This window comes from Cryptomeria japonica, chromosome 8 (genome assembly GCF_030272615.1).
Source record: "Cryptomeria japonica chromosome 8, Sugi_1.0, whole genome shotgun sequence".
Classification (NCBI taxonomy): domain Eukaryota; kingdom Viridiplantae; phylum Streptophyta; class Pinopsida; order Cupressales; family Cupressaceae; genus Cryptomeria; species Cryptomeria japonica.
Window position 1 is genome coordinate 715,849,823 of NC_081412.1, and position 27,147 is coordinate 715,876,969.

At 36.8% G+C, this 27,147-nt stretch overlaps 1 protein-coding gene across 3 annotated transcripts in view; it reads left to right on the forward strand.

Annotated features, from left to right (window-relative positions):
• Positions 1-248: 248 nt before the first annotated feature.
• The window catches only part of LOC131071260 (GDP-mannose transporter GONST1), a 38,253-nt gene continuing 11,354 nt past the window's right edge, over positions 249-27,147 (forward strand). The window contains exons 1-5 of one of the 3 annotated variants that reach the window (XM_058007025.2): positions 251-495; positions 929-1,048; positions 8,676-8,907; positions 9,034-9,173; positions 15,810-15,939. In XM_058007025.2, the coding sequence (XP_057863008.2) occupies positions 1,032-1,048; positions 8,676-8,907; positions 9,034-9,173; positions 15,810-15,939 (519 nt within the window). In that variant the 5' untranslated portion in view covers positions 251-495; positions 929-1,031. Of the gene's footprint in view, positions 496-698; positions 1,049-8,675; positions 8,908-9,033; positions 9,174-15,809; positions 15,940-27,147 lie in introns of those variants that run through there. The other 2 variants (XM_058007026.2, XM_058007027.2) reach the window with 2 other exon arrangements.

Genomic DNA, 27,147 nt, shown 5'->3' on the forward strand with positions numbered 1-27,147 from the left:
TTAATGCATGCTTTAAAATCATAAACATATATCTAGAACAAAAAAAAATTGTAATTAATGCATGCACTTTTCACTTTCATGTTGAAAAGGGTACAAAAATTTAATTAAGATCAGCACATACTTTGAAAAGCCTATTAAAAGTAACAAGATAACATTTGGAGACAGATTTAGTGGTCATAATCGTCAAGATAAAATAATAATTATTAATATAATTAAAAGAAAAAAAACGACAATCAGTAGTTTCCATTCATGGGATTTTCCGTCACTGAACCGCAAGTAACTTAAAAACTGGACAATTATTTTTAAATTTTTATTTTCAAACGAAGCCCACTCTACAGATGGCAACGCCGTCAATCTTTAATTGCAGGCAAAGTATGAGCGGCTTTAATTCTCTCGTCATCGATAATCCTCCCAGATCCGCTGCCTCCGCCTGAAATGCCGAAACTTTCTCTTCCACGCTTTATAACGACGTGCAGATTCATGGGTTTTAGACAGGTACTTTATATTCCTCCTTTTTATAGATTTCTCTACTTTAGGTCTTTGAGTGTTTCAATTTTAAAATACGGTAATTTCTTCTGACTTTGAATGCACGACTAACCAGCTTTTTTTTGAATTTTTATTAGTGGATTTCCGTGCTTTGAAAACTGACCAAGTGTTTACCTTTTTATATTTTTATAAATAGTTTGCTCCTTCAAGCAATACTTACCGCAGACATCCCATTCCGTTAGCATTCCAGAGATGGTCATTCGACAAATTAAATAACCATTTTGTTTTTCAGATGCCCATTTCATATATTAGAATACCCATTTGTCCTATAAGACACCTATTACGTATATAAACTTGAAGTCATAGAAAAAGTGGATGCTTTTTGCCCGTGCAAACACCCTGTTCAACATTGATTGGAATTATCTTGTTGTCAATTTGGCAGCTGCATTTGGAGGAGTTTACATGTTTCCTCGATGGCATTGCTATCTTTAAGTATGGTTGTGACACATTTGGCAGTGCAGCTGATCTGAATTTCACAAGGAACCATGGGCTCAAACGCAAGGTCAGTTGGCTTTAACCTCTTACACTAGACTTCATATTTTATTTCATATTTTTTCCCATCTAGGGATCATGCTTATGTGAATAAGGCTGCAAAATAGTGAGATATGCATCGCTTTAAAATTTTGAGTTAGGAAACTTAATTTGATCTTCAAATCTTAAACTCAATTGATATGCTCTACATTTACTGGAAAAAGACCTGTGGAAATATAGTAAGGGTAGACTCCTGACCATTGGAGATTCAAAATGAACACCATAGGTTTATAATGAAACTGGATCACTTGTCAACTGCATTTCTTGGTTATCTCTGCTGATAGGTAAATTTACTCTCACGAGAAAAGCAAGGTTCTGGGATGATGATTTCAGTGGCACGTTGGCTTTGTATAGATAAACAATAATGTGCATATGTCAGGAGGAAAGGCTTAAGGGTTTTGAAGGAATTGAAAATGGCTGAAGGAATACAAAAGCACCTGAGAGTGAAAGAATTGAACTCGTGTTGCCTTAAAAATCTGAGAGATAATGTTAAGAGAGCTTCTGGATAAAACTCTGTGTGATGTTAAAAAAATCACACACATTCTTATCGAGAAGCTCTCTTAACTAATCTCCAAGTTGCCAGTGGGCCCATTAAAAACAACACTTATCGGGGCATGCTGGACCACTTTAATATGAGCTTTAGCTAGCATCCGGAGACTCAACTGATCCCTGTAGTTTTAAAGTTTGAACTGTGGTGGATCTAATGTTGATCCAAAGCATTGGAAACAGTCCCTATGTTAGACCTGGTTTTCTTTGCGTCTGTGCTAGTATCTTTATGCTCAACTAGTTACCTGCATCATTGAAGTTTGAACTCTAGACTGCCTCATGATTGTGATCGATCCTGTTCAATATTATATCCTGCAGGCATATCTTAGATTAATACCTACTTATCATGTACCCATGGCATGGCGTAGCCTTGTATAGCATTCATAGTTGCAGGACATATTTATTTGTACTGATCAGTTTAATTATAGAACAAGAAGAGATATATGTTTTAAGTGTTGCAATCGCTGATTGGGAATAGACTATAGTTGGCATACTTGCCAAGAAGTTGTGTAGTCAAGAAGTCTGATTAGTTATAAATTTGTACAATGAGAAAGATCACAAATTTCAGGATAATGGCTTAGATTTTGCAATTATAGTACTGATATATTATAATTATATGTATGGCCTTTTTCTCATAAGTCATTTTTTTATCCCTTTCTCCATCTCATTTTCCTTAAAGAGAACTTGGTTCTTATTTGGCATATATATCAAAGTAAAACAGATAATCCTAATATATAAGAATTCGCTTTTATGGTTCCTTTTAGTGAGTATGCTTCTAGTAACGGTATGTCCTTGACTCCTTGGTGCTGCAGTTAGCTAGAGTTTCAACTTTTTAGCCTTGGATTAATCTTGAGAGCTCAGAGTTATGCAACAAAATAGGTTAAATTTTTGAGATTAATATAGTGCTTCATTTATAATGAGTGTCCTTGAGTGTATCTTGTTGTACGAGTGTCAATGCACCCATATGAAATTCAATGTTTGTACTTACCTCTTGCTCATTTATTGTCGAATTGATCGTTGTTTGTGTGTTGATCACATTTGGTTCATAGTCTCCATGGTCAGCTTGCAAGATTGTCATGTCATGGTGCAGGATGATGGTGATTGCCACAAGTCCAACAAAGAATGATGATGATGCTCGATGTAATGTTGAAGGCATCATCAAAGGGAAAGTATGGAGAGATATTAAGGCTGGGGAAAAACTCTGCATATCATGAAAAGTGGCTTAAATCATCCAAAGCTCTGCTTAAGTAATGGAGAATTGGCAACACGGGGAGAAAATTCTACTTGGCATAGTGGTTTAAGTAGATAGAATTCTGCCAACATTTGAGGTGGCTAGAAGTGCAATGAAGTTGTGCCTAGCTGGAAGAGGTGTAAAACAGGCGTAAAGGCTGGAAAGATTTTGCTTTTGCTTATCCAATTGCTTTTACCCTATTTCTGGTATTCTATTGAAAAGAAACTACTATTGCTTCCAAACTAAACAAGAGTGAGCTTAAGAAGTACGTTATGATTAGTGATTAGGCTTTGAGAATTTGGAGATTTGAAATAAATATGATATAATTTAAAGGTTAAAAGGAATATACGAGAAGGGAACAGGAGAATTTGATTTTTGTTGTTGGACAGGTTGAGTCTTAAAGAGAAATTACTGTTAGGAGGAGCAGGGATGCTACCACTACCGTGGGGATATCTATGCAACTGTTGATTCACATGCCTTGTGCGGAAGAACAAAAATAACAGCCCAGTTTGTTGAAAATGTGTAAAATGACAAAAAAAAGGCGAATAAAAAATTAGAAATATTGTAATCTTTACAAATGAAATAAATGAAAGGATTGAAAAAGGTAAAGAGAGTCAAATCAAGAGTACTTGAAAGGATATTTTATAGAGTATTTAAGATAGTATGAGTGTATCTCAGATAGGAAAGATTGGTGAGATTACTTGGGATTTTGCCAAAATGGTCAAGCCACAAATTTGCCACTCGGTTCTACAGACAATCAATATAATTGTGTGTGCTCTTAGATTTGGGACAGGTCCGAAAATAAGAATACTTTGAAATAATAACTATCTAGATTCAAAATCTATGAAACTATGCTGTCATGGAGTCAAATAGGAAATGGAAATCCAATCTGTCAATGAAGAATAAATTTGTGGAACTTTATATGTAGGAAAGAAGAAGAAATCAAAGAGAGTTTCCCAAATTGAGATGGACTCAAGAGGAATCAATATCTTTGACAGAGAGATTTGGAGAGAAGGAAAAGGAGAATGTTGAGTTTACTCAATCAACACAACAATCTCCCAAGTCTCCAAAAGAAGTTGAGCATTATAGAGAGAAGAAGAAAGATTAATGTCATTAGCTCAAGAAAAAAAGGAGGTGAATAACGAGAGAACCATTAAAATATTGCAATAATTAGTTTGACATCAAAATCTTATAAATTCTAGCCACAATATCAAAGGTTTTAAAGAGAAGATACAAAGGTGGGTATATATCTGTTGAATATCCCAAACAACAAGGGGGGGGGTGAATTAGTTGTCAATTAAAAGATATTACTTATTCCACAGAAATAGATCCGGTAAACTGATTCTTGATTTCTTAACCATAAATAGATATAAGCATGAGAGAGCACACGCATGAAACACCGTATTTGATGTGGAAAACCCAAGAGGGGAAAAACCACAGAGAATGCTAGTTCTCAAGTATAAAACACCTGTTAGGGTGACAACGGTTAAGGTGATTTTTACAAAGGGTGGCTCATTGCAAGAATGCTCACTCAAGTGGGCTCATTGCTCAAGCTAAAACCGCCAGAAAAGGGCTCACTGCCCAAAAGAAGAAGAAAGAAAAAGAAGTAATCCACCACAGTAGCACAACTGCCACTAAGCTGCAATGTCGGAAGAGACCTTTGGCTCATTGCCTTCGGTGTCAAATAGCATCAACGCACTACCACATTGCTCAACCACAACGACACACAACCTCGCAAAAACTCGCACCAACAGAAGACAAATTTTCTTTTTCAATCCACTTGTTTCTATATTTCTTCATTACAGTAATCCTTTATTTATACTAATCTCTGAAATAGACTCAATTTGAAATAGGTCTACACTAAACATTCTCGCGGTGGAAAGGAATGAGAAGTGGACCACACCACAATGCATAACATCGACCAAAACAACACGTTATCCATATACCACAATCACTAGAGCAAAAAACAGAACATTCAAGGTTGACTAGACCTGGAATGAACATATCTGCAACCACGACTCCGAAGCACATCATCACGTCTTGAATTAGAATAACAAAGATAAAGACATGAACAACATAAATCCAAGATATCATCATCAAAACCAGAAATGTGGAGCACTACAGACTTGGAATGAACATATCTGCAACCACGACTCTGAAGCACATCATCACGTCTTGAATCAGAATAACAAAGATAAAGACATGAACAACATAAATCCAAGATATCATCATCAAAACCAGAAATGCGGACCACTACAAACACTGTCAAATATCATCATCACTGTATACACTTTTGGAACACAACTTCCGGAGCACCAAATCTTAAGAATGGCATCCCAAGATAACATCCAACAACATACCAAAGCTTCATGACTATAACTGCAACATATCAGAGATGCAGAGCACAAACCAATCACTGAAACAAAGAATCGGTATGTTGACATCAATGACAACCATACTGACACACCATCAACTTCATTTTTGCAACAATATCAAATGTTACCCAAGAAGAATGATCTGGGTAGCACAATGATGGAAGCTCTTCATACAGAGTCAAACTTCAAAAACCTTGCAACATGAATGGCAATAACCTGCAATAATAGGAATACCTTTAAATGCTTGTGGAAATAGATTGGTAGAAAAAGCTTAGTGTGGGCTGCAGATCCTCGAGAAAAATAAGAAAATGGAAGCTTGGCATGCTGCCGTGTAGGGAACGTAGGAGTGTCTCTTTTGTTGCAACTGTAAGAAGAGAGTTGATGAGTGAAAAGAAGGAAAACTTAGTATGTTGTAGAGTTCATTAAAACTTAAAACTTAATATGTTTGAGGTTTGGTGCCTACATGGCAACTAATGAAAATAACCTTGGGAAGTTGCAACATCAAGTCGAGGCTGAAAGAATCGCTTAAGTTGCTTTCGAATTCTGCCAATAAACTTTTTGTTAATCTTTTTATTTTTAATTTTTCGATTGGTGAATCTGTAACTGTGGGGAAGTCTCCACTGCTACAGTAATGTCCTTGAGGGCTTAGAAATAATAAAAGTGATTTGAACAGACAAAGATAAAGTGAGATAAGAAAACATATAATTTCACAAAAATATAGAGAATAACACACTTGGATTAGGGAAAATGGATGAGGCAAATGGCTAAATGAGACTTAAAAACATACCATAGGAGTGAACATTAAAGTTAGTTCCATTTAGAGAATAGAAATTGCAGAGGGTATGCAATTTTTTATTACATTAGTATTAAAAAATTGGCATAAGTATAGGCAAACTCTGCTTTGCATGATCAAAATGGTTAAGTTGATGAAATGATCCATCTTAGCAAAGTCCTAATTTAAGCATGATTAGTGAATCTTCCATGTTAATTTGTTTAACAAGACTGTCAAATTGGATTAGAAAATGGTGGAAACTGCCAGTGTTTCTTAAACAGACATCAAAGTCTTCTTCAAATGTTACGCTGTCCATTTTTAAAAGGACTGCCATCTCTTGTTTGTGGGCTGTTATTTGAAAACCCTACTCATCCTGCCATTGGCATGCATCATTGCTTATAACTCTCTCTACTAGGACTGCCCACTTCTGTTATGCTTTACCCGGTTCCAAAACTTCCTTTTCCTTGCACAAGCTATGAGGATGAAGGTAAAGGTTGCCGATTCAAGCTTTACACTTACCATTGCATTTGCTTCAAAGTCTCTAAAGCCTTTTTGACAAATCCACTTTGTGTGTATCTTTGTTTCTTCCTATTGTGACTGTCTTATAGAGTTGTTGATACTCTTAATAAAACAAAGCCTTGTACCATCCCCTTACAAACAATGCTTTAATGCTTCCATTGCCTTTGGAAAATGGTGAAAACTCCAAAATTAGAAAACCACCTTATTCTGGTGCTTGCACATTTATCCTTTGTTGCCGTAGGATGCTCCAGATTTTCCCAAGTCTACAGTTAATTTACATGCAAGCTCCTTATCCTCCGCAACCAATGAAAACCCATCTCTGTGTGAAGGAAAATCATGATTCATCTCTCAACACAGAGCACAATTGTTGAAACAAAGTGATCACTTCCAAATAAAAACATTGTATACCCAACATATACTGATATCAGTGACAATTTTTCACTTGAATCCAACAATGCAACAGCCGCTGGTATAAGCATTAATCTTTTAACTGGTTGACTAGGAGTAAGAAGAATTTGTTGCCTAAATTTTAGTGAATGTGTGACCCTCAGGATCATAAGATGTAGTATTTTCTTCCTTCCATCAATGAATTTATCAGATGATCCATGTTCATTAACATCTACACTTCTTTGAGTTTATTAATCTTGCGTTTTCTTGAGCTATAGCACCTCCTCTAATCAACCTCATATGTTTTGGCTTGACCTGCCAATACACTAGAGTGATTATTTTCCTTATGTCAGGATTTTTGTTCCTGGTTTAACTGAACAATATATGGCTTCTTATCTCTGCAACTTTAGTGATATTCCATTTGAAGATATATCTTTCAATTGTTTTTTAAAAAAACCCCTTTGAGTATTTATAACATTGTCTCTGCACCTATAACATTGACACTAAGATTCTCATAGTAGAACTTATTACCCTATTTACTTTGACATAATGCCAGACTGGCACTTTATTGAAATCTACAACATTTTCCCATAGGAAATCAGCCTACTTTTTTATTGCAATTCCTATTTTTTGGTCAATTAATATTAATCTAATCTGGTTTAAAATGCCATGCACATACTTACAAGTTTCTTTTCATCTGCCTTATCCTAAATCATGTTTTCTGTTTTTCAGAACACAAAGGTTCATGTATCACTATCACTTCACAATTTCCTCTGTTATGTTTCCCAAGGTATTCTGTTCTTATGGAATATAGTCTTGACACATGATAGTTGATTAGATATAACATATCATTATGCTCTGAAACATATAAATTAAAGGATGAAAGAACAACATATGGAATTGTTAGAAAATGGCTAGTTGAATAACACTTAAAAATAATGTATTGAAACTGTAGATTGGCCTTTATATCAAGAAAGCGTGGAGAAGTATTTATTATTGAGTCATAACAAAGAATGCATTATATTTTAGCATGTACTATAAAGAAAATTATTCACATTGTTTGCCTCTAGATATTTCGAATAAGCGAACTGATTGATTAGTTCTTTGATGATGCTTAAATATTATATAGTGGATTTCTCTTAAAAATGATCCAGATGTTTGGTTGGGCCTCTGACAATAAACAACCTTGAATTTTGGGCCCCTATTAAATTCATTTATGCATACCTGTTTTGTGTCTTCTAAGATATTATATGCCATTCTGGGTACAGTTCTATATTTAGACCTAGATCAAGAGATTTCTTAGTTTCTCAAGCTGTTTTGGCCATTCTTTTAATTCCCAGTCATTTTGCTTGCTTTTCGTCAATAACAAAAAAATATTTCTCTTTCCTTATTCCCAGTACCTTGGGTTTAGATGGATTGGCAAGACTTGGAATTACTGAAAACTTTGTCAAAAGTTTGAAACCCAAATATTAGCAAAATTTGAACAATACTTTAAGGTAAATAGAAATACAATCCTCTCATGGACTTTTCCAAGGGAGCTTTGAGCTTTCATACACAAATTTTGTGTCTCACTTGACAGTGACCTATGAAACTACCTATAACTTTACCTTTTATATTATGTTGTTTCCTCTATTTTTATAAAGAAAAGTCTGATCATGATGAACCACATATATATTTTTTATAATATGAGTTGTTGTTGAATGGCATCTCACTGTAAATTCAAGATATTAAACATTGCCTAAGCTTATGATGAATTATGTAAATGCAGAATATTCTCAGGATCAAGAGCAATATTACATGATAACATTGATGAAGAAATTGGTGATGTGGAGAAAGATGTTGAAAGGGCTGTTCGGGAGCATGGGTTTATAAAAGTGCGCAACCAGGCTCTGATTTCTGGATTGGCATATTGTCTTTCCTCATGCAGTATGATACTGCTTAATAAAATTGTCCTCTCAGGCTATAATTTAAATGCAGGAATATCACTAATGTTTTACCAGGTAAAATGAATAGTTAATGATACATGGATGATTAATTGCAAATGTACTTTAGCAGAATGTTGACTTGGCAAATCAGGAATTAGGAACCATTACTGGATTTCCTAATTGATTATTAACAAATTGCAGAACCTTGTGAGTGTGGCAATTGTGCGTCTCCTGACAGTATTTGGGGTAATTTCAACTGAACCACTCACTTGGAAGCTTGTCCAAGTCTGGTTTCCAGTTAATATCGTCTTTGTTGGGATGCTTGTAACAGGTATTTTCAGGTATGCAAGATTCAGAGATGTTAAAAATGAAGTTAGAATTTGTTTTTTGTTGTTTCCGAGCAGCTACATTGTTTTGCAGTTAATGTAAATACCATTTGCTCTAGTTGAGTCAATGAAGCTATGCTATAGGCTGTCTGCATGGTCAAGAGCAAGTGAAGACTATCAAAAAGCTATTGGATTATTGCATGTTTCTATCAAAGGAAGCATTGGCTCCTAGGGCACTAAGAAAAAAAGATACTAGCCTAGTTATAACATTTCCCTAGACTCAATATATCATTGCTACGTCACTGGATTCATGGATTTGGGTTTGGGTGTGGAGCCGGGATCAGGTGTGGTCTTGGCGTGGCCTAGCCGGAAACTGATAAAACAGAGATTTTTTTTAAAAACTTTAATGATATACTCCATAGCCTCAACATCCTTGACCCAGGTAGCGGTGTGACTTAGATGTAGTTTATTGGTTGGGAACAAAGAGAAGAAATGGAGCAACGGGTAAGGAACCACGTATGTGTACCCTTCGGTTTTGGAGCATGAAAAGGACAGAGGCTGGTCAGATCAACATTTTATTGCAATGTTCCAGCCATATTGCCTAGCAGCAAGAGAGCTAGCTTGTGTTGAGAATTGGTGAAGCTCAATTCAAAAGATGCACACTATATTTAATAATGCTTATTAATATATTTTTTTAATTTATTTATTAATTTATTTATTTTTTTATATATTCATTGATATATATATATTGTTGTACTCATACATGTACCCAAGGAATTTTTTTGCCATACCCGAATCCATATCCCGTACCTGAACTCATACTCAAATCGACAACTTGGTATTATTGCATCACATACTCTCTCCTCCCAACAACTGCTCAGCAATACAAGATAAAATGTGAACTGCACTATTGAATCTTCTGTTAACTGAGGAATGTTGACTAGATCCATTTTGGGGGTTCATTTCTAAGCATGTACGCTCATGGTTAGCCCCAGGATTAGCTTTTTTAGAAAAAAAAAATTCAACTTCAAGTTTCAACAATCTCTTCTAAAAGAGAAGGTGGCAATCTGCCACAAATAACATTTCAAAACATCAAATGCTATATATAGCCATCCCATACCATTTAGAGGCTGAACTCAGTTGAACATAGTTAGCTGTAAACTACTTGCATTGTTTTAAGCATAGTTTGCAGACTCGGACTTAAAGGGTACTTGGCAAACCCAAAATTTTCAACTCAGCAAATACTCGACAAAAACTTGGCAAAAACTCGATAACTTAGAAAGTACTAAAAATTAAAATCTCTTACAGTTTTTTTTTTGTAAAATTAAATTACAAAATGCATTCAATTAAAAATTGACATCTCGAAAGAGAAAATGCATGGTTGTATAGCAAAATCAAGATGTGAAAAATGCATTTCAACCAGCATTTAACATGCGTTGACATTTTTACCCATGTCTTTTTTGCGTCTATAAAAATGCAAGAGTTGAACTTGTGAAAACTCACCCAACAAAAAAAATAGTGAGTACTCGTAGAGTTTGCAAACTTTGGTTTTAATATCTATATGATAATGAACTTGACAGGCAACCAAATGCCTTTAAGAAATTAACATCCATTACCCTTTCTGATTCCCATAACTTAGCTTCATTTAGATAACCACTTTGAATATTCTTGACAGATTTTCCTTTTTAGAGGTTAGCCATATCCACATGGCATTTGGGTATATGTTACTAGCAAGATTCCCTAATAGCTGAACTATGTCTTGAACCCAATCAATTGGAATTTCTATACAAATTTCATTGTTATTATAATTGTATTCACATCTAGCTTGCATAGATGATGATTGCTAAATAATCAATGAAAATTTCCTTGGAAACATGCACATGTTTCTAGATGTAAGTTTAGAGCTTAAGTGTGTGAGCTTGTGTGAGATAGTTCAGCTTATAAAAACTTTAGCACTAGCATCGATCTGAAATTTTGATTGATTAAGAGTGGGCTAATTTGGTCACTAAATGTTCTCATTGAAGCTAACTAAAACAACTTGAAGGCCTATTCTTGAAAAATGAAACATAAATTGAGTTGTAGAAGCTATTTGTTAAAGAAAGAGAGGAAGATGAACTGCAATAAAATAACAAACACAATGGAAGATATGATATGAAATATGCTGCAAATACTTGATACTAATATGCAACTTCGAGGGGACAACCTCCTTAATCCACTTCGAGGGGGATACCTCCAATATTATTCAAGGACACAATACTCAACATGATGATAATAAGAGCACACGGTTATATTGAGAGAGGGTGAATTAGTATAAAAACGATTTTTAGTAATTTAAATTTTATCAACCACAATAGTATTATTTACTAAATTCCAACAATCATGCACATAAGAACACAATAACACAATGTTTACATGGAAACCCTAATGGGAGAAAACCACAACAAATTAATGCTTTTATACAATTCTTCTTTTACAAAGTTTGTAGGCACCAACCTACTAGAGCACCTGTTAATTTTAGCAATCAGATTAAACAATAAACAGCAGAGATCAGAATGCAATGAAGAACAAACACAAATCACACAGATACCCTGGGAAAACCTCCCTCTTGGAGGTGAAAAACCCAGCCACTAATCTCAGATCTTTATTATGTAACACCAATATAATTTTACAACGAGCTTCACTGTTTAACAGCAATCTAATCACGGTGATTAACCTAGGGCATGCTGAAGTGATGAACTTATCTGAATTATAAATGTAGCTGTCACAAGAATGAGGTTCGCAGATCCTAGAATGGTGTTGACAGCCTTCAAGGATGATTCACTGATCTTCAATGATGACTGCTGCCACTCAGTAATATTCACTGCTTTCAAGAAGGATGTTCGCTGATGGTGTTGACAGCCTTTAGGATGATTCGCTGGTCTTCAAAAGGAATTCGCTGAGTACATAGATGAATATTGGAGAAGTAATTCGCTTTGTATGTATTATGTAATGCCATGCCATTGACTTGTTTATATACTTGACTTGAGGTGTCAAGTTAGCAAGTCGGCTTGCTTGAGAGTTTTATATTTTACAATAATATTGTTTAGACCGCTCAATAGGTCCTGCCCTAAGTTTGCCTTTTACCGCCTGTTTTGAGGCTCACATTAAATTTCATTTTACACGCTATGTTTGGGTCCTAGCCCAATTACAATAAGGGAGAACAAAGCGCTCAAGTTGATTACAATTTTAATTGCCATTTGGCAACATTGAAATTTGATTTAATCCGAACTAGCCATTATTTCAACAGCACCAACTTCACTAGTTCAAAATTCCACCTTGTCAATGTCGCTTCTACAACGGATGATGAATGATCTTATTCTTCACAAATTATGCTATAGTTCTCTTCTTCAAATTTGAACTAGTGATTGACAAAATAGGGCAGTTGACCATTTTAAATGGTTGACTAGTTAAAATTGGCACAACCCAAAGTTTGGGTTGTGATTAACTGCAAGGTTTCTCAATTTATGCTTCTACAATTAAGATAGTCAACTAGGCTACTTTGATCACTTAGGGGCTTATTCTTGAAAATAAATTGAATTGCAAAATTTGTTTGTTGAAGAAAACATTTGGGTGATGAACTAAAGGATCTACATGCTTAGACTAAAGGGATTTGAAAAATGAAAAGACAATAGCAACATGTTTAACCATAGTTGAACATCTCTCATTGGTTCAGCTAGGTTGACTTTGTTTGTGTTACAATTGGATGTGTAGGGCATGATTAACTATAAAACATGTTGAAGAAGATGATAGAGACAGAGTTTGTGGGGTTTTATGGCTCTTAAATGTGTCAAAATGGTTCCTTTCGTTCACAAGGATGCATTGACTTCCTCTTTGCTTCTTCTTGTACTTCATCTTTGCTAAAATCTCCAACAGAGGTCATTGAACTTGGTTTAATTTGTTATTGTTCATATGAAGTTGGTTGTAAAGGGTTATGTTGTTGGCAGCCTATGAGTCTTAGGGAGTTGTAGCAGAGATTTGGGGTGTGTGAGAGCATTAGAGAGCTTGTATGTGTTGGAAATCTAAGTTGTTTGGTTGATATCTGGGTTTGATTGTCATTGATGTCAAACTTGGTTGTCCGGATGGAGTTTTTTTCGGATATGATCTTGTACTGTTGCATGTTTTCTTTGTCTAGTGTTTGGTGTTGCTATTCAATTTGATGCTTTGGTGTTGGTTGTGGCAAGTTCAATATGTAGGAAAGAGTTTTTAATGTATACATGAAAGAGTACTTAACATATGCAGGAAACAATATTTAATGTCTCATTGGTAGAAATTGGTTGTTACTGTTCTTTGACAATAAGGGTGTCTATTAGACTGGTCTAGAAAGTCTTTGGCAGCCTCTGAATATGGTGAATCTTGTGTTGCTATTTCATGAACATGTTTGTGTGGTTTGTACAGTATTTCTCAGTTCATTCTCTAGTGGTATTTTTGTTTCGGAAGTGAGTTGTATTGGTTTATGCTAGATATATTCAGCTATGTTATGGTTCGGTGTGTCCAGTTGGATTATCTTGTTTGGATCGTACCTTTTTGGTCCGGTTATGCATTGAAGGTTGGTTTAGAACATGGCTATGGGTCTTACCATGTTGGGTAGAGATCCGTATTAGGAAATTTGCATTGGAAGATGTCTTTTGGCCTACTAAGTGCTAAGCCTTATTGTTTATCTACACGTTTCATTTGGTGGCAACCTTGGAGGATGTGTTGGTGTGTGCAATTCGTTGGATTCAACTTAGAAAGATGTATTGTGATGTTTTTAGGTTCCCTCTCTCTCCTGGAGTGGATCGCTTTGAGTATTTTGGTCCGGGTGGCTTATATTTGTGTAATAATGTTTATTCTATTCTTGGCCGACCCTCAATTAGGTTTTTTGATGATCTATCTTCTATTTAAGGAGTGCAGATGTGTGAGTTGTGTATGGGATAGCGTGTGAATTGATGAGAAGCGAATGGGAATGATATGTAAGCAGATTTGAGATTGCTAGTGTGTGAAAAGTCAGATTGTGAAGAGATTTGAAGGCAATACATTCAGTGAGACAATGTGTTGTGACAGTGGTGATTATCAAAGATGTTTGCCATGATGTTGGTCGCTTGACACAAAGGTTCAAGGACAATTTCATGATTATGAGATTCTTCTCATATCAGTTCTGCTATTCTTTCTATTGCCAGAAGACAGTGGGTCTCTTGGCAGCCTCTTTTGTATTTTGCCTTGAAGCAGTGTGCCTCAATTGAGCAAGTCCATGTATCTTGCCCTAAGGTAGTGCGCCTTAGTCTTGCAAAACCATCAGGTGCATGATGCTCCTTGGTAGTGAGCCTAAAACCTTGTAATCAATTTTATTTATATTGTGAGTATGATTCTCACCGTGGTTTTTCCATGTAAATCTGGTGTTCATGTGTTGATGGTTGATGTTTTTAGTATTGTTCTTAGTCATTGTTCAATATCAGTTAGTTAGATCAGATTTAAAGTGTTATGGACTGATTCCCCCCCCCCCCCCCTCTCAGTCCTACCGTGGGTTTAATAGTATAGTGTTGGGTAAACATGTTATCGACAAAAGTCCTTGAAAGCCTCGTTTTACACAAGAAACCATTGCAATAGATCATGGTGGCCTAAGGAGGAAAAACACATCCACTCTTCCGGAGTCTTTTCCTGCCTTGGGGTTTCATTAAGTCATACTGCCATTAACATTCATTATTTGTGTTGTTTTATGCTCTTTTCTTGTAGATACATGGTTCAATACCTTGCTCTTAGCTTTCCACAACTCTAGAATACATTTATAGGGACTGGTTTTTCATATTTCCATACATTGAACAAAAACTTATACAATCAAAATACATTAGGGTAATAGAGGGTCTTTTCCAATAAATTATGTAGTGGAACTACTTGGATCAGCCATATTATCATAAGATTAGAGAATAACAGAGTGATGATTAACCAGTTATATGATAGTTGCAGTGTAAGGGCCAAATAGAAAAGTGTTCAAACTATATAGCTTACATTTTTTTATTTGATATAAACTTGTTAAATATTCACTAGACTAATGTCTCATATTTTCATTGTTATGTAATTTCATACTAAAAACTTGCACTTGTCCATTACCAAAACATTACAAATACAATTGGTAAAGATAAAATGAGTTAGAGATAGGTGTCCAATTAATGTTTATGCAAAGTTTATGTATTAGGTTCAGCTACGTGGGAAATTATTTAGCAAGCACTTTTATTTGTGTCATTCTCTACTCTTGCTTTTCATTGGCATTCCTAAATTTTTTTATTATACCCCAATTAGTTGAATTTAAAATGGAAAAATTGAGTTTATTTCTAACAGATGTTTGAATTTTGAAACAATATCTGGAACTCATATGCAATATTAGAACTGTTACCATCTTCAGATTCTTTTGCACCAAAGCAGCTGTCTCCAGTTCTTTAAGTTTAGATTTTATTTGTGTGGATAAATCTTTGTAATATATACTGGCTTAGATTCTTTGTAATAGGTACTGGCTTAGCTTTTTTGCTTTGAATTTTTGTGATTATTAAATAATCTCCATAAACACACTGTTATTTTGAATGAAGTCTTCTTTGATGCCTCCTAAATAAATTTTGTTAACAATTGTTCACATTTTGGCAGTCTGAAATATATAAATGTTGCAATGGTGACAATTTTGAAGAATATAACAAACATCATAACAGCTTTGGGAGAGATATATTTATTCAACAAGTATCAGAATTGCAAAATATGGGGTGCTCTCATTTTGATGGTATGTCCTATTTTTTAATACATGGTTGCAGTTATTTCTTGATCTATGTGCTGGAGGATGATGGTAATTTTTCTAATTGGATTAGTATTAGTCCCTCCTATTAATTAATTTTTTCAATGATCTATTTTTCGTAAGGTTCCATTTCAAGATCCAATTGAATAATTGTTCCCTTGATAGAAAGTTCCTTCTTTTTTCTGTATCTTTCCATTTACTCTCAAATATATGCTTTCATGGAAAAGGGGAAAAGTGATTTCTGCTATAAATTTCTGCAATATAATCACCATTCTGACCAGTCTATTAAAGTAATATTGTTATATTTATCTGTAATGGTCATCTAGTTTCCTTTTATTAAGTTTCCTTTTCTGTCTGTAGTTCACAATTGTTTCCAATATGGAAAGATTGTCTTGTAATTTCCTGTATAAGGAGTATTCCTCTCCATAATTAATTACAATACCGAACAATCAATTATCATTTCATGGTATCAGAATAGAGATTGCTCTAAGATTTTTTGGCGAATTTTTTGTAATAAAAATTTGTGGCTGCTACCTAGAATTTATGTCTAGAAGTTTTTGGAACAGTTTTCTTGGAAATTTTTTCCAAAAGTTTTTGGTTGATTTTTTAAAATCGAAGGACTTTCTCTGTTGCAAATCATAGAAGATTAAAAACCACCGAGTTTTTTCTAGGCTCATGGCAGATCACGACTTTGATTGAAAGGAAAATCGCGTAGGGTTTCCCAGAAACATCATGGACTTTTTGAGGAAATGCAGGCTCTTTGAGGATTTGCACGTGGGTTTGTCTGCTGCAACAAATTTGAGTTGGGTCTTCTCATGATTTCCTATGCGCGCAAGGTCTTTAGTGGAATCAAACTAGGCAGGGTCTCACAAATAGGTATTGACACAAGCTTAGTGCAATCGTCTAAGGTATACTCAAGGATTTTCAGACTATTATGATCAAACGTTGACACCATCCAAGTTGATGCTTGTCAAGGGATGCGTAATAGTTGAAATTAAGCTTACTCAAATTTTCAGTCAACCACACAAGGCGCACTTACCAACAACAAGAGGCTAGTGGTATGGATTAAGGATTCCACACAAATATATTCAACAAATATTTTCACTCAATCTAACATACATGAATACAAATTCTAATCTAACTTGGAGGAATTGAGAACCATGAATGCAAAGACAACATTTGAAGAGCAAAATCACCAACAATTGAACAATGATTATATTCAAATAGCTACAGCATATACCAACAATTCTATAAAAACTCTCTTACAAATGAGAGACAAAGAGGTATAAGAGTCTCATACAAAATGGATGGCCAAGATTAAAACTAAATCAAGGGCCAAGATCATGCCAACAAAACCCTAGAATTGCCCTAATTAGGGTTTACATAAAAAATGGTGCCACCAACATATGGCCCAATAGAAAGATACCTAGTCATCAAATAGGAAATCTTCTAGATGATTCCTTTCGGCATCTCTCTCTCTCCTAGCATTGTGTAACTCCAAGAATCTAGCCAATACAAAATCTAACTCCTCCATGGAAATGCTAGGTAAAGTATGTTGGCATTGTGTTGTCATTGATGTCAACCGGTATAGGATTGCTATCGGTGTAAGAAATGTATGTGCAGCACTGTCATTGATGCATACCAGATGTAATGTCTTGGATGTCACCTTGTATTGCAAGTCACCAATAAGGGAGAAAATGTCATTCAGTACAATGACCATTGGAGTCACCGGTACACAAGATTAGTGTTTGACTTGTGTTGAAGATATGGACAGGAGACCAGTATGATATAACAATTGGTAAATGATGACATCTGCAAGAGAGCAAGATGCTGGTTGGTTGATTGTGATGAAGAGGGGGACTGTTATCAAGAATCATATCAACACCGGAAGAGAAGGATCTACAGGTCACCAGTATGCTATGTGGATGTCAATCAGCAGGACTCCCAACGGATGAAGAGAAAACTGATAGGGAATGTGCCCCAACCAGATCACATGTGCCTATTTGAAGATGTGCTGCTCAAACAGGGAAGCCACATTGGTGCATTGTAGGATGCAGATGGCAAGGATCCACTCCCATCGGTAAGTGGAGCTTATCTCCTATTATGCATGAAATGCATCATAGTTCTTGGAGATTAGACAATAGAGATAAAGGCAATTGATTGAAGGTTCATGCCGGATCAACCGGTGAAACAAAAGGATGCCTCGGGTGCATGAAATCAGAGATGTGCACTAGATCAAAAAGAATTGGCATGTTGTGCCACCGAGACAAAAAAGGAAGAATAAAGAAGTGATGGGCTTGTCACATGGACAAACCGATTGAGATATGGTCTAGGTTGATGATGAAGAAGGCAAGGCTAAGTAGCTATAGATAGAGAGAGAGCAACCGGTATGCAGATGCCTCAGATGGAAACACTTGAAGGTTGATGACATGGTGTCATCAAGGTGTTTACCGATAAGTATGTCCATCGGTAATGCTAACAAAGTGCAGATGCAGAAGACTCCCATTTGATGAGGAATGTAGGTTAGCAAGTGTGCTGATCGGTTGAGTGTTCCATTGGAAGAGAAGCAGAGTGTAAGGTTGATTGCATACCGGTTAGGGTATAACCGGCAGGGTTTGTGAACCGGTAGATGAATCCAATATTGTGTGTTGGTCGGTGACTGACACAGATGACCTAGCAAAGGTGGATGCTGACAAAGGGGCCATGTGGAGGTGAAGTGGCAAGCATGCACAAGTTGGTGTGATGTGTCGATGAGGTAGTTGGCGACAGGTCGACATTTATGTCGATTGCATGATTCACGAGATGCGTAGCAGAGGTTTGCGGCTCAAGATCAAACGAACAACAGAGATCCAGAACAGACTGGTTGAGCTGATCAAGGCAAGTGAAGGGAACCGTGAGACCATTCTTGGTGATCGACCAAGAAATTAGCTAACAAATTAAAAGCAGATTGCTAAATATGGAAGGCGTGTTTTGGAAGGCATGACAATGGTGGGATTGATTGATGAGTTGCAGTTCATCAAGGCGATCAGATCTCGTGAGATCTGATTGGATTTGGTTTGCCTCAAGGTCGATGAGGAAACCCTAACCACCCGAAGTTTGAATTGGTTTTTGGCAGGAAAACCAGTTTATAAATATGCAAGCCAAAATCGATGAAGGCTGCCGCTGAATGAGATTGTTGTTGCATGTGAGAGGAGAAATCAGTCAAGTGCGAAAAAGACAATCTGAGAAGACACTTAGTGTGAGAAAGAGATAATCAGGTTGAAGGGTTCAATCGACATCAGTGAGGCAACCGGTAGTCAACCATTGAATCTGACAGAGGAGTAAACCGGTGGTGACTATACTGACAGAGAAGAGTTGCAGAAATTTGCAGGGCAGGCAAGCAAAGAATCGACAGAGTGTTGTACTGGTGGAGAGCAGTAGTGTAGCAGAAAGAACCGACAGAGAGAGAGAACCAACAAATAAGAAGAGACTGAACCAGTGAAGGTGCAGCAAAGAGTAAGTTGCATCAGGAGATGGGGTTGCAGCGGAGAGGTGAGCAGAGAACCGACAGAGTAGTGGAGAGAGGAGAACCGATAGAGAGATTTGCAGAAGGGTTACAAAGTTCATTTGTAACAAGGTTATTAATTTTGTAATTGATTATGCTCATTGAAGACCACTGAGTTGGAGCTCGGTGCAGGGGTTGTAGCTCCTTGGGTTGGTGCCCTAAACATTGTAATCAGAGTTTCATTGTGAGGCTAGATTGGAGCAATAGACTCCAGCAGCATTTCTCACCGAGATTTTTCCCATCTTGGGTTTTCCTCGTATATGTTGATGTTATGTGATGTCCCTTTCATGTGTGATTGAATTTGTGTTAGTCTCCCATCTCATCGGTAAGTTTGTTATCTATTAGATTTGTTATCCAGTATGCACACATAGGATTGAAAAGGGAAAAGTTTGTAAATCACTGATTCACGCCCCGCTCTTAGTGGCTCATTGTGTCTAACAAGGTATCTTGTTGCAAATCAATCACGTCCAATGAATCCGAGCAAGCGTCCAAAGTGTTCTCCCAAGCTGGCATGAGCTTTTGCGAACCATGAACATGAATCAACAAAGAGACCAGATCATCTATTTGACTCTTCTTCAAAGAGTCCAACTGACAAAAATACATAAGTTTCATCTTGTCTCTTAATTCGGCTAAGTGTAAACCACTGGCATCACTAACATCAACACCCAATAATTCCTCAATTGAGGCAAGGATCTTCATCTGAATGTCTTGAATTGATCCTTCCATCTTTGTACAACTTAGTTGGGCATTCTCATAAGTTGATTTCTTCACGGCCAATGAACAATACCAGCCATGGAAATCGTATATGTCTCCATTGTGCACAATGTTCTCACTAATCAACGTGGACTTGGGGCTTTTCTTCAGAGCCTTGAGGCGTGGAATAGTTTTCTCTTGGATAGGCTAGAATTCTTCCCAAACTCCCTCCAAATACTGGATTCTAAACATGAGCCTTGTTGTCCTATCATATGCCTGGACAAACTAAGTAAGGAAATCATCCGCTTGTTTTCTTGCACTCTCAATCCACTTCTCCACCTTTGAGAGTGTATCTCTTGCTGCCTCATAGTTTGAATGTAGTCCATGATCAACCGCAATAGGGGAAATAAGGGTGGGTTTCTCACGCCTTATCCCCGCAATATACTCTTTAAGTCTGATATTCTCTTCTCTATACTTCTCCTTCTCTTCAATTTCTCTATCCAACCTTGCGCTGATCGCCCTACTGTTATCACCAACCTCTTGAAACTCTTGCTCTCTTGTAGTACGACCAAGGGCAACTGAAGTAATATGGAAATCCATAGGAGTAGCAATGTCTGCCGTCACACCTCCAATAGGAACAACCACCCACGCAATCCGCACTCCTGTCTCATCTCTAGCTATGTGCGACAAAATCTCAACTCTCTTGGGTTCTTTCTCCTTATTGCTCCTAGCTAGGTAGTCATCAATAGGTTGTACCTCTATCATATTCTTACTCTTTTCCATACTCTTCGTTAGCCAATCAGGAATAGCAGATATCTCCATACCATCATCGAGACACATATCTCGATCAAGCCCTCTCAATGTCGGGATAACATCATCATCATCATCAAGATTACTCCTGGTCAAATCATATATCTCATTTCCCAAACTAACCTCCAAAATGACAGTAGGGGATCCCGATTGATCATCATTCTCATTTGGTGGAGCAGATGTCGTTGTGGCATGTAAATCTTGAATATTCTCTGTTAATATCACTATGTTGGAACATTGCTAGGTCTCCTTATTTTGTTCTGTTATTTCAACTTCCTTAATTGATGAGACACTGAGAGGGGGTGAAGGAATGATGGTCTTTTGCTTCTTCTTCTTGACCTCCTCAATCTTCTTCCCTCTGGCCTTAACTCCTCTTGGCGTGTTTTTTCCTTCTCTTGGGAGCTTGACTTTCTTCATCTACATGAATCCTGACATCACTGATAGTCCTCTGATCATCCTTGGAAGTAGATTCTTTCGGCTTCATCTTTTCATAAGTGAAGGAAACACCCATATCAACGAACTTATTCATCTGAATATCCACCCATGCACGGGAGAAACTCAAGACCTCTCTCATCAATATCTTTAAATCTATATCTTCTGATTCTAACCAATTTGGCAATAAGATCGCCTTCTTCATTTCATTTTCTTACTGTGGATGCGTATGATCCCTGTCATCTAACACCTGATCAGGAATGAGGAAAAGTCCACACTTCCTCATGAAATCCACTGACATTTTGGACCACATTCGTCTCTTCATTGCTTGCTCGTCCATCAGGTTGGCCCAATAATCTTCTATGTCTGTCTTGTGGATGAACTTCTCTCCCTTAATCCTTTCAACTTTCTTATCTAGATCAAATCTTTCTCTTTTCTTGAAGGTTGCAAATCGATAGAATGCAAGCTCCTCACTCGCAATGCTGGCAGCTAAGGCAGACTGACAAACCTCCAATGTCTTCCCAACTGAAATAGGGAATGTCATGCCTGTCCTATGCTTCTCTTTCTGAATGGAATCAAACTCTAGAAGTTGTATCACCACTTCCAACAAGATCATTTTGTCGGATGGATACCTATGAAGCCTATAGGGCTTGGATTGAAACCCATGAATCCTAAGGTACTTGAAAGTGGGAAACTGAATATAACACGATCCATATTTCTCTATTAGCTCTATTGCCTCCTTGGACAACCTCCTGTGGATTCCGCCTTGTAGCATCCGCATGATGTACATTGTGAATACATCATTCACTCTCTTATAATCTTCAATTCTATTAATGTTCAGCTGTGGATAACACTCATATCTCCTGAATTGTCCTTGCCCATTCCCGACTTCACCTCTGCACATCAGTCCTTTGTATGGAACAAACCGTGCAAGCGGGTATACCAAGTAGGAAGTCATGGCGAATGACTTGGACCGCTCTACATTCCTCAGTTGAAAGTCTAGATTGTCACTTATGATTCTAGACCAATTTATCAACGTCCCTCTAAGACAATCTTGGATGAAATAGAACATCCATCCATCGTATATTGCACCCTGCAGCATCCCCATCACTCGGTTAAGCAGGAATACTAAGTCACTATATTCCTCTTTGAAGTCTGTGCACATGATTGGAATGATGAAGCCTAGGCTTGATCATCCACTCTTTATTCACCACATTTTTTCACACATCCATCTTCTTTGTGTATCGATCTTCATATTCATCCTTAGTTATCTCCTTCATGTCTGCTCCACGTGGAATTTCAAACACTTCAACAATCGCATCCTCAGCAAGGTAGGCAATGACAACGCCCTTAGGAGTCTTGATCATTCGCGAGCAAGGATCATAACATCGTGCACACTCCAGGATAAGCTCACTGCACTGTATGGACTGTAGAAATCTAGCAGCTTGAAAAATACCACTCTTCGTAATGTTTACATACGCTATGGAAGGAATCTGACTTCCAACTCCGAACATCCGCTGTCGCATCAGGTTCAGGTTCAGGAAATGCACGTTCGTATCCGCAATCTCCTTCCATCTAGATGACATCTTGGATTCTGGATAGAATCCAGTCTCTAGTATCTTCTGTTATTCTCTCCTTTCCTTAAGTCCAGACTTCGACATCGCACTCGTACGAAGCTTGAAGTTACAACTTAGGAAAAAATACAATATTCTCAATACAATTCCTGACTTCTTAAAGATTTAGACTAATTAGGATATGAAAATCAGGAAAATAGTCCACACTCTAGGTAGATTTCAACAATTTAAATTTGAAATGTGACAAGATTAGAGTATGAAACCCTCATGAAATCAACACCTCCTTATACTTTGAAATTTTGTGCAAATTATAGTACAAAGGAGTATACCGGATCAAGAGTGACTAAGGAAAGGCGTGAAAGATGGTGTTTTCACACAAAATTATGTTTGAGGACACCTTCCAAAGTCAACAATGGAGGTCAACAAAGTCTGAAGACAACCTGCAACTGTACAAATTAGCCTTTCAAAACAAGTTGCAATCACCTAAATGTGCATAAATTTGATGGAGAACAACTTAGACAAGTAAAGCAAATCAAATCTGGGAAAAAATGGTATGGCTGGTAAGAGTTAAATTTTCTGAGGATAAGCAGCCATGGCGAAGTTGCAGACCTGTAACAGCCCTCAAATGGTCAAGTGATTGACTGAAAATGACTTGAAAATTCTCCCAAAGGTAAATCGTTAAGTTTAGAGTTGGCTGACAATGAAAGTTTAAGTCTGAAAATAGATGGACAGCCAACAATAGAGGTCACACCTGCTGCAACAATGGCATCAAAGTTCAGATCTGAGGAATGACAACAAGTAAGGAGCAATGGGAGTATCAAGCATGCATGGAATCCATCAAAATATGCCCACAAAACACTTGCCAAATAAAAATCGTGTTTTCCCAACTATGGCATCACCTTCAAATCTGGAAAATGTCTTTAATCTACATACAATCTGACAACAATTGTTTGAGAACAGCAAGTGAGCAAGGCGATATCAAGGAAAGTCATCAAAGTTTGGAGTCAAAACCCCATCACAACAAATCGCCCCTTCACCAAAATCGTGGATTTCACCCAAAAATGGCGGACTTCATCAAAATCATGGCAAATGATCTCCAATATGCATTCCAATCAGTCTAAATCAGGTCTGATAACAGCAAGCAAAAATGGCAGCCCCAAGGGAAAATCGCCAAGGTTGAAGAGCGGAAATCCCAAACACAAGAAATCGCTTCTCACCAAAAAATCGTGGATTTCACCCAAAATCGTGGCATTAACCCATCAATGGCAGCCACCAAAGAAATCGCCAAGCTGGAAAAATGGAGGGAAAAGATAAGTCTTCAATCAAGCTCTTCACCAAAACACTTCATCAAAAATCGCCAATAAGAGAGAAAATCGCCCTTGCATGGAAACACCTGGCAAACTTAATAATAAAATAATGTTGGACTTCTCTCTTTAAACTCACTTTTATCACCAACTTTCACCACACAAGCAATGTGGGATAAAACACTTGTTCTTATACTTGCTTTGGTGAAATCGATTTGCTTCTAGAAGGTTGAAAACATTAAATGCTTATTGCAAATCATTTAATTGTTTTTTTAAATTTATTAAATAATCGTTGTTTTATTAAAAAACAATTAAAACAAGGCTCTCTTTATTAAAATATTGCAATTTAAATCAAAATTTGAGCCACTTAGGAAAATCAATCCAAGTAGGGATTAAAAAATCCCATCAAAATCATTTAAAACGTCAGAATATTCCCCATAAGGGAAAATCGATCTAAGTATGGACAAAATTTCCCAACAAAATCCATCAAAATGCACACAAAATGGGATTAGGGGAAAATCGACCTTAGTCTGGATGAAAATCCGGACTTAAAAAATCACTTCATTCACTCAAACTACCCCTTGGTGGAAAATCGACCTCAGTTTGGATGAAAATCCGGACTTAAAATCATTAAAATGCTCTCAATGGAAAATCGCCTGGAGTTTGGACTACGAGTTTGCACAAAAATCCTCAAAACTTGTCACAAAAGACCTAGCGGAAAATCGACTTTAGTGTGGAATCAAGACAAATGTCATCCGCAATCCTATCCATACTCCTTGGTGGAAAAACGTGGGTAGTCAGGATAAATCCTGACACTTAGTCAAAATTTAATGCTTCCAGGGGAAAAACAACCCCAGTATGGATTCACAGTGGTGGAAAAATGAGGCAAGTATGGATTTCAAGGGAAATCCATGTCCAGTTTGGATTCTGAGTGGGGAAAACTATCGGTAGCTAGGAATATGAGGGGAAAAGCACCTCTAGTATGAAATTTTGACCTTCTAACCCTTAGAATATGGATTTTCATCCGGAAAATGATGATTTTCCACTCAGAATCACTTAGAAACTTAGAAACTCAATAAAACTCAACTGGACCTAAGCAAATTCATCAAAAATTAGAGCATAACACAAGGAAATCTATCAAGATAAAGTGCGAAATCAACTTGAGTAACCTCCTAGGAGCGAGAAAACAACTCCTAAAGGTCTGAAAACACCTTAGCACTTAAAATCACCGACGAGGACGTTTAAAAACACATTAACGCTCCAAAGGGGTAACACTTAGACAAAACTAGGATCATTAAAATCTCAATTTTCACGCGCTTGATCCTATAACTTCAAAAACCCTAAACGACACTAGGCATGATCAAAACTCCAAGACTCGGGCACTGGAAACACAAAATTGCCCACTAAGCTGCCAAAACCCTAACCTAACAACGCAAAAAACAGGAAAAGAGGGGGTCCTCGTTAGCAATGGGGCGATGTATGAAAAGGTCACAACAGGTTCCACCTGAGAGAGGCATAGAGCATGTTATTGAACTCGAAGAAGGAGCCAAACCAGTGATTACAAATCCTTATCGACATCCTAAGAGGTACAAAGATGAGATTGAAAAGGCAATTAAGGAGTTGCCATGTAAGAACCCTGCTGGTTCTAACTCTCTTGAAATACTATTGCTGATTTGTTTTTGGATTTTCAAGGGTTTTGAACAATTTTTAAATAAAAAATAACAAGTGCACTAGGCAAGAATTGCTCATATAACTAAATAGATACCAAATATGGAACAATTGAATCTATATTATGCATTAAGTAATTGCTACAAATGAAACTAATATATAAAACATACCCGTAGGTCGTTAGCTTATTTTAAATAAAGAATTTTGGAGTTTGCCAGCCAAAACTAGGAAACTGACCAAAATTGAAGTACAAGTCCAAAATACAATTTCTCCAAGCCAAAAATGAGATGAATTTACCTGATTATGCTGGGCGTTGGGAATGGCGGAACTAGATTGCAAATTAGAAAGGCGTTTCAGCCTCCCAGTCAAAACGTCCCTTTCCTGGACCCCACGTGCCAAGCCTAAATTATACGGCCAGCAATTGGAAACTGTACGATTGCTTATTGAAATGAAATATGCTGCTAAAAGGGACGTCTAACCTGATTTGCCCTTTCCTTATTGAAAAATCTGCAATATTTGAAATAAAGAATCTCTGTTGAAGCACAATAAGACTCTTGAATGAAGCCTTCACAATTGCAATAATTCAGCTGATCTTCCACAGCCTCGCAATCACAGATCCACAAAGAATTTTTCGTTCTCCAATGGCCAAACCTCTGAAACCCTTGTCAAGGAATTCCACAGAGCAAAATAGAAGCAATGTCAAATAATCAATAATGGAGTTTGAATTGCTCTTTTTCCCTTATATCCCAAAAAAAGCACGAATTCCAAGAAAAGTACGCCCAACTTCATATCAAATACATTTAAATGTATTTAATTCAATTCCTATAGTTTAATTAACCTTTTGGGCGTCCAAATTCATTTAAGTAATTTTAAAAGTCACTTTATAATATTTAAGTGGTTTATAATTTTAATAAAGTTATCCATATAAGTTAATTTAATAACTTAACCACTAAAATATTAAAATCTCCCTCAATATTCAGTCTTTTGACGTATCGTCAGAAGCTGGGGTCAACACTGAATAACCCCCACGTGTCCAGGTGCCCTGACTAAAAATATCACAATTGCCAAATTTACTTACTATAAATAGTAAGTCCCTCAACTAAGCCCATACACTGATTGCAAAGGCCTTGGAACTGAAACCAAGACTGAACTGAAGAAGTGGAACTGCCAC